The sequence below is a fragment of the Perognathus longimembris genome, chromosome 1 (genome assembly GCF_023159225.1).
Source record: "Perognathus longimembris pacificus isolate PPM17 chromosome 1, ASM2315922v1, whole genome shotgun sequence".
NCBI lineage: Eukaryota > Metazoa > Chordata > Mammalia > Rodentia > Heteromyidae > Perognathus > Perognathus longimembris.
The window spans coordinates 93,779,841-93,788,779 of record NC_063161.1 but is presented as its reverse complement, the minus strand read 5'-3'; the positions used below and the strand labels follow the sequence as shown (position 1 = coordinate 93,788,779).

General features: G+C 47.8%; 1 protein-coding gene across 1 annotated transcript; it reads left to right on the top strand.

Moving 5' to 3' along the window:
- The first annotated feature begins 548 nt into the window (after positions 1-548).
- On the top strand, positions 549-2,150 carry LOC125352207 (putative PRAME family member 26). Its single transcript, XM_048347339.1, has 2 exons — positions 549-830; positions 939-2,150. Exons 1-2 carry the CDS (start codon positions 549-551, stop codon positions 2,148-2,150), a joined length of 1,494 nt encoding a protein of 497 aa, XP_048203296.1.
- The last annotated feature ends 6,789 nt before the right edge of the window (positions 2,151-8,939 follow it).

Sequence of the window (8,939 nt, the reverse complement as noted above, 5' to 3'; positions counted from 1 at the left end):
GGAGCGAAGGAGGAAAGGAAGGAAGGAAGCAGGGAGGAAAGCAAGGTGTGAGGGAAAGAAGGAAGGGGGGAGAGGAGAAAGGGAGGCAGGAACAGAGGAAGGAAGAAAGGAAGGAAGAAAGAGAGGAAGGAAGGCAGGAAGGCAGGCCGGAAGGAAGGAAGGAAGGAAGGAAGGAAGGAAGGAAGGAAGGAAGGAAGGAAGGAAGGAAGGAAAGAAGGAAAAAAAGTTAAATAAGGGTGTTCTAGCCAAGGGTTTTGGGATTCTATAAAGGTGGGCCGCCATATATTCTAGGACCACTCAGGGTAGTAGAACACCTGTAGAGATGAAGAGAGAAGGGTAGGAAGTCTTTGTGTGGAGAGAATTACAGGTGCGCTTTGGAAGCTGAGGTCTGTGGGCCACCATTGTCATGCTAAGGGTTTTGAGTAGGAATTGACCTGGAGGGTGACCCTGGGTGACAGGGTGCTAGGTGGGGCTCAGAAATCCCAGGGGAAGCTCTGGGTCTGTTATTGGATTAAGGGTGTGGGTGAGGGTGGGTCCCGGCTATAAAGATGTCCAAGGAACAGAGGAGAGCAACAGATTGCCACAGGCTGCCCTCAGTGACTGGCTTTGCGGTTGCCGTTGCCGGAGCCCTGCGCAGCCACCGGGCCCAGGTCTGGTCCGTGAAGATGAGCATGAGGAGCGCACCCACGCTCCAGCGGCTCGCCATGCACAGCCTCCTGAGCAACCCTTCGCTGGTCATCTCTGCCCTGGAGGATGTGCCCGTGCTGCTGTTCCCTTCTCTCTTTCTCGAGGCCTATGCCCAGGGCCTCACAGAGGTGCTGAAGGCCATGGTGCAGGCCTGGCCCTTCCCCTGCCTCCCCCTGGGAGACCTGACAGAGTCACCAGAGCTGGAAACCTTGAAAGCTGCCCTGGATGGGCTCGATCTGCTGGTGGCCAAGAAAGATCGTCCCAGTCGGTGGAAACTGCACGTTCTCGATCTGCGGAGTGCGTACCCCAACATCTGGAAACGAGGCTACCCCCACATGATGCGCGTGTCTTGTCCAGACATCTTGCCTGAGGAGCCCACAGCCAGACCCGGGTCAGAGAAGCCTGAAGAACAACAGCCCTTGATGATCGTGGCGGACCTCACCATCAAAGATGGCCCCCAGGATGCCTTCCAAGCCTACCTGCTGGGCTGGGCCAGGAAGAGGAAAGCACGAGTGCAGCTGTGCTGTAGGCAGCTGCAGATTCTGTCCCCCTCCACCCATCAAATCCAGAAGGCTCTGCGTGCGGTGCGCCCGGACTCCATCCGGGAATTGGTGGTGAACAGCTTCTGGCATCGAGAAACCATGAAAAGGTTTGCTCCTTCCCTGAGCCGCATGAAGAACCTTGAGCTCCTGGACTTCTCCAAGATGAGCGCGCATGTCTACACTTCCCGCTCCAGGAATTTCTGGTATTCCCGCAAGTACGCAGCACACCTGGGGCAGCTGCAGCGCCTCCAGGAGCTGCGCCTGCACGACGTCTTCTTCCTCCGTGGACAGCTGCCCGCCATCCTCAGGAGCCAGACCCCTCTGCAGACCTTGTCTCTCACTGCCTGTCCCCTGAAGGAAGCCGACCTGAGGTTTCTGTCCCAGTGTCCCTGCACCCGGCGGCTCAAGCACCTGCGCCTGAGGAGCGTGCTCATGGCCGACTTCAGTCCCGAGCCCCTGCGGGCCCTGCTGGAGCACGTGGCCGGCACCCTGGAGACCCTGGCCCTGGAGGACTGTGCCATCACGGATGGCCAGCTCTCGGCCATCCTGCCCGCCCTGGGCCGGTGCTCTCAGCTCCGCTTCCTCAGTTTCTATGGAAACCGCATCTCCATGGCCACCCTGCACAGCCTGCTGAGCCACACAGCCAGCCTGGGCCGCTTGAGCCAAGGGCTCTATCCCGCCCCTCTGGAGAGCTTCCTCCCTCCAGACTGGTGCCTGGGCCACATCTACCCCGAGGCATTTGCCCAGGTTCGAGCTAGGTTGGCGCAAGCATGGAGAGATTCCGGGACAACCCAGAAGCTCCAGATCTGCACCGATTTCTGTCATCGCCGCCACAAGGGCCAATTCTATAGCCTGGGATCCGATGGCTACTGGGTGGTCACGCGCGAGGCTCTTCCTGCACTTTCGGCCCTGCCTGTGTAGATGGGCCCCTCTCTCCCCAGTTTTCTTCCGAGCATCAGAAATGAAAGCCTGGCCAGCAGTGTGTTCTCCCAGGGCCACAGATCCCCAACAGTGAGCCTGGGTGATTGGAAGAGAAGGAATGTCCAGTCCTCGGCTCGGCACTTCCATCTGAACCTCCGCAAGCCTCGAGTACTTTCGGGAGAACGCGTGTTCTGCGCACACTCTGGCAGGATTCCCCGATGAATCCCACCCGGAAAGACCTAGAATATGATCCTTTCCTTCCCAGGAACGGTGCCCAAACCCCAGAGTCCTGGGGCAGTCCCTCACTAGCGACAACTTTCTCTATCAATCCAGCAATCAATAAAATACATTGTATTCATTTACCAACGAATGAGAGTGGTTCTTCTTGTCTAGATTCTGAGATACTCAGCAAGGCTGAGATACCGAAGGTTCCAATTCACAGGGTGCTTGCCGGGGAAAATCCTGGAGAGCCTCACATCCAGTGAATCTCCACAAGACCGGGAATTGGAGCTGTGGCTCAAGTAGAGGAGTGCTGGCATTGAGCACACAACCTCAGCTACAGCAACAAGTGGTGGGGCTCAAGCCCCAGAAATGACACACTAAAGCAAACCCATGACCCAGGTCAAACGTACACAGTTGAAATCTGGGGAAATCGGGCTGGGAAATTCAAGGTCCTACATCATTGGATATGCCAGGAAAGCGACAGGCCTCTTTCTATTCCTCCAACATATTTGCAGATGAGAATTCTCACTTGTTCTATCTGTAGTGGTTGAGATTTGTTCAAATGTGTGTCTTTTGAAAGCCCCACCACAGTTCCTTTGCACTCCTATAACAAATACTCACTTTGTGCCTACCAAAGGACTCCAAAAGAGAAAGGGAAAGAAAAACAGAACTGCAGAAAAAGAAAACCACACACAAGAAATGAAATATTCCCAATAGACCCAGGTGGCTCATGCCTGTGATTCTATAATTCCGGTGGCAGAGACCGGAGGGGATCACAGTTCGAAGCCAGACAGGCACTTATGCGTGTGACAAACACCTCTCTGAGAAGCTCCTTTGAAACTACTCTGGGATTCCTAAATTCCCAGCTACCCCTGCAGTCTGAGATTTGAGGATCAAGGTCCAAAGACACACTGGGCAAATCGTTTGGTGAGAGTTTCCAGGATTTTGAAGTTAGTGTCATGCCTCAAGTTGCTAGATAGCGCACAAACATTGAAAACAAAGCTGCTCAGGAACACCACCCAGGCCCAGAGTTCCACTCTTAGGAAGAGAACAAAGGTAAAAAGAAAGCCTGGAACAAATGAGGGGAGCAAGCAAGCTATGGAAGAAGAAAAGAATGGAGAAGGGAGGGACTTAGAGAGGGAGGAAAGGAGCGAAGGAGGAAAGGAAGGAAGGAAGCAGGGAGGAAAGGAAGGTGTGAGGGAAAGAAGGAAGGGGGGAGAGGAGAAAGGGAGGCAGGAACAGAGGAAGGAAGAAAGGAAGGAAGAAAGAGAGGAAGGAAGGCAGGAAGGCAGGCAGGAAGAAAGGAAGGAAGGAAGGAAGGAAGGAAGGAAGGAAGGAAGGAAGGAAGGAAGGAAGGAAGGAAAAAAAGTTAAATAAGGGTATTCTAGCCAAGTTTTGGGATTCTATAAAGGTGGGCCGCCATATATTCTAGGACCACTCAGGGTAGTAGAATACCTGTAGAGATGAAGAGAGAAGGGTAGGAAGTCTTTGTGTGGAGAGAATTACAGGTGTGCTTTGGAAGCTGATGTCTGTGGGCCACCATTGTCATGCTAAGGGTTTTGAGTAGGAATTGACCTGGAGGGTGACCCTGGGTGACAGGGTGCTAGGTGGGGCTCAGAAATCCCAGGGGAAGCTCTGGGTCTGTTATTGGATTAAGGGTGTGGGTGAGGGTGGGTCCCGGCTATAAAGATGTCCAAGGAACAGAGGAGAGCAACAGATTGCCACAGGCTGCCCTCAGTGACTGGCTTTGGGGTTGCTGTTCCCGGAGCCCTGCGCAGCCACTGGGCCCAGGTCTGGTCCGTGAAGATGAGCATGAGGAGCGCACCCACGCTCCAGCGGCTCGCCATGCACAGCCTGCTGAGCAACCCTTCGCTGGCCATCTCTGCCCTGGAGGATGTGCCCGTGCTGCTGTTCCCTTCTCTCTTTCTCGAGGCCTATGCCCAGGGCCTCACAGAGGTGCTGAAGGCCATGGTGCAGGCCTGGCCCTTCCCCTGCCTCCCCCTGGGAGACCTGACCGAGTCACCAGAGCTGGAGACCTTGAAAGCTGCCCTGGATGGGCTCGATCTGCTGGTGGCCAAGAAAGATCGTCCCAGTCGGTGGAAACTGCACGTTCTCGATCTGCGGTGTGCGTACCCCAACATCTGGAAACGAGGCTACCCCCACATGATGCGCGTGTCTTGTCCAGACATCTTGCCTGAGGAGCCCACAGCCAGACCCGGGTCAGAGAAGCCTGAAGAACAACAGCCCTTGATGATCGTGGCGGACCTCACCATCAAAGATGGCCCCCAGGATGCATTCCAAGCCTACCTGCTGGGCTGGGCCAGGAAGAGGAAAGCACGAGTGCAGCTGTGCTGTAGGCAGCTGCAGATTCTGTCCCCCTCCACCCATCAAATCCAGAACTGCATGTTCTCCCTCTGAAGTTAGTGTTGTTTCTCTTCTGTAGACCAGTAGCCTTGACAAAAACTACTTCTGAATACCTCTCTGTTCCTGAGTTCGAATTCCAGTATCATAATTATATTCTCAAAAGGTGGCCACAAGAAAGGTTAGCAACAAAACAGTCAGGAAACATGAAGAATGATAGAGGCATGAAGTTGTATTATGGTAGAAGTGAATTATTTTTCGTGGATTGAGGCTGGAATTGAGGAAAGAGGAAATATGGTGGGACAGAAGGAACGAGCAAAGGTAGGAGGATAGAAGGAAAAAAGGAGGAGGGGAGGGCGGAAGGAAGGAAGAAAAGAAGGAAGGAAGGTTATAAGTGAAGGAAAAAAAGTATACAGACTGAATTTCTATATGTATTTGTGGATAGTGTTGGGCTGGCTGCTCTTCTTGGATGCTTTGAAGGCTTGGGACATCTATACAAATATCTTGAGGACTTATTTTAGAAGTAGAAATTTGATTATACTTTTCTTGAAAATTCAGGCTACACTTCATTTCATCTTTTATAAGAAAACTTCTGTGCTTAGGTGTCCCAATCCTATGTTCCTACAACTCAGGAGTCTGAGATCTGAGGATCACATTTTAGAGCCTGACTGTACCAGAATGTTTTTGAGACTTTCATCTGTTGTAAAGCACACAAAATAAACCATACTTGGAGCTGTGGCTAGAGTCTTGACCTTGAGTCCAAAACTCAGGGACACCACCCAGGCCCCATGATCAACTCACAGAACTGGCATACACACACACACACACACACACACACACACACACACACACAGAGCACACACAAGGCAAGAAAATTACCATGAGCAAGGGCAAACATATATCAAATCCCCAATGATATTCCTTGAGGGCAAGAAAACTCTTTCCATGGCCTTCACATGTCTGGAAGGAGAATTCTCAGTAGTTAAATTGTAGTGATTGATATTTCCCCAGCTTGTCCTGAGAAATTAGTCCATTCTTCATTTGCTATTCTATAAGAAATATTCATTTGGTGCCCACCTAGACACACAAAAAGAAAGAAAGAAGGTATGAAAGAAAGGAAGGAAGGAAGGCAGGAAAGAAGGAAGGAAGGAAGGAAGGAAGGAAGGAAGGAAGGAAGGAAGGAAGGAAGAAAGAAAGGAAGGCAGGCTGGTTGATTCACACTGGTATCTGGTGGATCAAGAAGCTGAATTCCCACTCTGTGTGCTTTCTATTTATCTTGCAAGCTATGTCTTTTGCCATGCAGTTTGATGCAATTCCAGCTGTCCAACTTTTCTTTGATTTGTTGTGTTTCTGGGCCTTTATTAATAGAGTTTCATCTGATTCCAAGGAGCCAAAGTGTTTCTCCTATTCCTTCTTGAACTGTTTTCAGGGTATCTGATTTTACCTGGAAGTCTTTGATCAATTTGTAATTGATACTGGTACATGGTGATATAAAAGGATCTAGTTTTCATTTGTTACAGGTGTTGAACCAGTTTCTTTCTTTCACTTGATCATTCAGAAAATATTTTCTAATTGCTGGGAACATGGGGGGAGGGGTTTGTGTATGGAAGGGTGTTAGTATGTGTACATGCATGCACTCTTGTGCTTGTTGTAGGCCTTGAACTCTGGACTTGTTTTGCTGAAGGCTAATGCTCTATCATTCTGTCTCCCCTTTTGGCTTTTTGGTTTTTCATTTGAGATGAGAGTCTCAAGGGCTTTCCTACCCTGGTTTGTTTTGAACTGAGATCTTCAGATCTCAGCTTCCTGAGTAGCTGACAGTATTGCCTTAACAATTTTTTTTTTTTTTTTTGCCAGTCCTGGGGCTTGGACTCAGGGCCTGAGCACTGTCCCTGGCTTCTTCCCGCTCAAGGCTAGCACTCTGCCACTTGAGTCACAGCCCCACTTCTGGCCATTTTCTACATATGTGGTGCTGGGGAATCAAACCCAAAGGCTTCATGTATATAAGGCAAGCACTCTTGCCACTAGGCCATATTCCCAGCCCCCTGCCAGCACCATTTGTTGAAGAGGCTTTCTTCCATCCTATATTTTTTTTAGCTCCTTTATCAAAGATTAAGTAGCCATGGTCTCCCCATTCATTTCTGGGTCTTCAGTTCTCTTCTATTGGTCCTCAGGCCTGTTTTTGTGCCAATACCAAACTGGTTTTATTACTATAGCTTTGTAATACAGTTTGAAGTTTGGTATTGAAATTGCTCCAGCACTGTTTTTTCTGCTTAGGATTATTTTTGCTATTCTGGGTCTTTCATTGTTCCATATGAATTTCTGGATTGCTTCCTTTATTTCATTAAAGGATGGTGTTTGGATATTGATGGGTATTGCATTGAATTTGTAGACAGTCTTTGGCAATATTGTCATTTTCGATGTTAATCTTCCCAATACAGGTTATGGAAACAAGTGGTTTATCATTGTTGTTGTTATTTTCAACATAACATGTGAAATTATGCCCTTTTTCTTATGGCTTTCTTTCCCGTGGACTTAATTTCAGTGAGCATCATTTCATATGATCATATTGGTACAGCTATTGAGCCCTTGTTATCCTTTCCTAAGAATATCATCCTCTGTTCTCACTATGTGAATGTTTAATGTACTGTTTAGTTAATCATGTCCAAGTGTACTTACTTGATTTTTACTATCCATTGGGTTTATCTGTAGATTTATAGACATATTTTAGTTATTATAAATTGGGAAAACCATGCATCCTGTTTCTTTGGGTCTGGCTTACTTTGCTTAATATAATTTTTTCCAAGTCTTTCCATTTGGGCTGGGGATATAGCCTAGTGGCAAGAGTGCCTGCCTCGGATACACGAGGCCCTAGGTTCGATTCCCCAGCACCACATATACAGAAAACGGCCAGAAGCGGCGCTGTGGCTCAAGTGGCAGAGTGCTAGCCTTGAGCAGGAAGAAGCCAGGGACAGTGCTCAGGCCCTGAGTCCAAGGCCCAGGACTGGCCAAAAAAAAAAAAAAAAAAAAAAAGACCAAGTCTTTCCATTTCCTTACAAATGGGAAAAATTCATTCTTTCTGATGGTAGAATAGATTTCCATTGTATATAAATATACCACCTTTTCTTGATATGCTCATCCACTGAGGAGCATCTGGGTTGATTTTGTATTTCAGCTATGGTAAATAATGCTGCAATGAATATGGCCATGCTGTTGGCTTTAGTGTACTCTGGTTTTTTATCATTTGGATAGATTCTCAGGAGTTTCTGGATCATAAGGAAATTCTAGGTTTAGTCATTTGAAGAATTTTGTCATTCTGCTTTCCAGAGTGGTTGAACAGGTTTACATTCCCACAAACAGTATAGTAATGTTACATGTTTGCCTCATCCCTGCCAGTATCTGTTATTTTTAGTTTTCTTAATAATCTCCATTCTAACCAGGGTGAGTAGAAATGGCAATACTGTTAGCTACTCAGGAAGCTGAGATCTGAAGATCTCAGTTCAAAGCAAACCAGGGTAGGAAAGCCCTTGAGACTCTCATCTCAAATGAAAAACCAAAAAGCCAAAAGGGGAAACAGGATGATAGAGCATTAGCCTTCAGCAAAACAAGTCCAGAGTTCAAGGCCTACAACAAGCACAAGAGTGCATGCATGTACACATACTAACACCCTTCCACACACATACCCCTCCCCCTATGTTCCCAGCAATTAGAAAATATTTTCTGAATGATCAAGTGAAGGAAAAATCTTCTTGTTATACCTCAAATTTCACACTTACATTTTACTTACAATGTTGATACATGTTTAGTAAGAAACTTTTTTCTTCATTGACTGTTTTATAGTACTCTTCTAACATATATTTCTGTAAGTCAGCCACTTTAAAAATTTAGTCCCAACTTCCTTAGCTGTCATTTTAATCCCTTTATGCCAGAGATTGAAGCTATCTATAGGTATTGTTTAACATACACAATGGATAAAAGTATTTCAGTCATTTTGGAAACTTAAAACTAAGAATATTTTACCAAGAAATGCAGATTTCTGGTTTCCTATTGAATAATCTTGTGGTCATCACAGAACCTACAATTATTCGTGACAGCCATCAAGTATTCTACCTGTAGAGTGGAAATGTGTTTCTGGCCTGCTTTTTCATTTATGTCACCTAGTTGTCCCCTGCAGGCAATTGACTTCTGACCTCTAACTGTAAGCCCTTC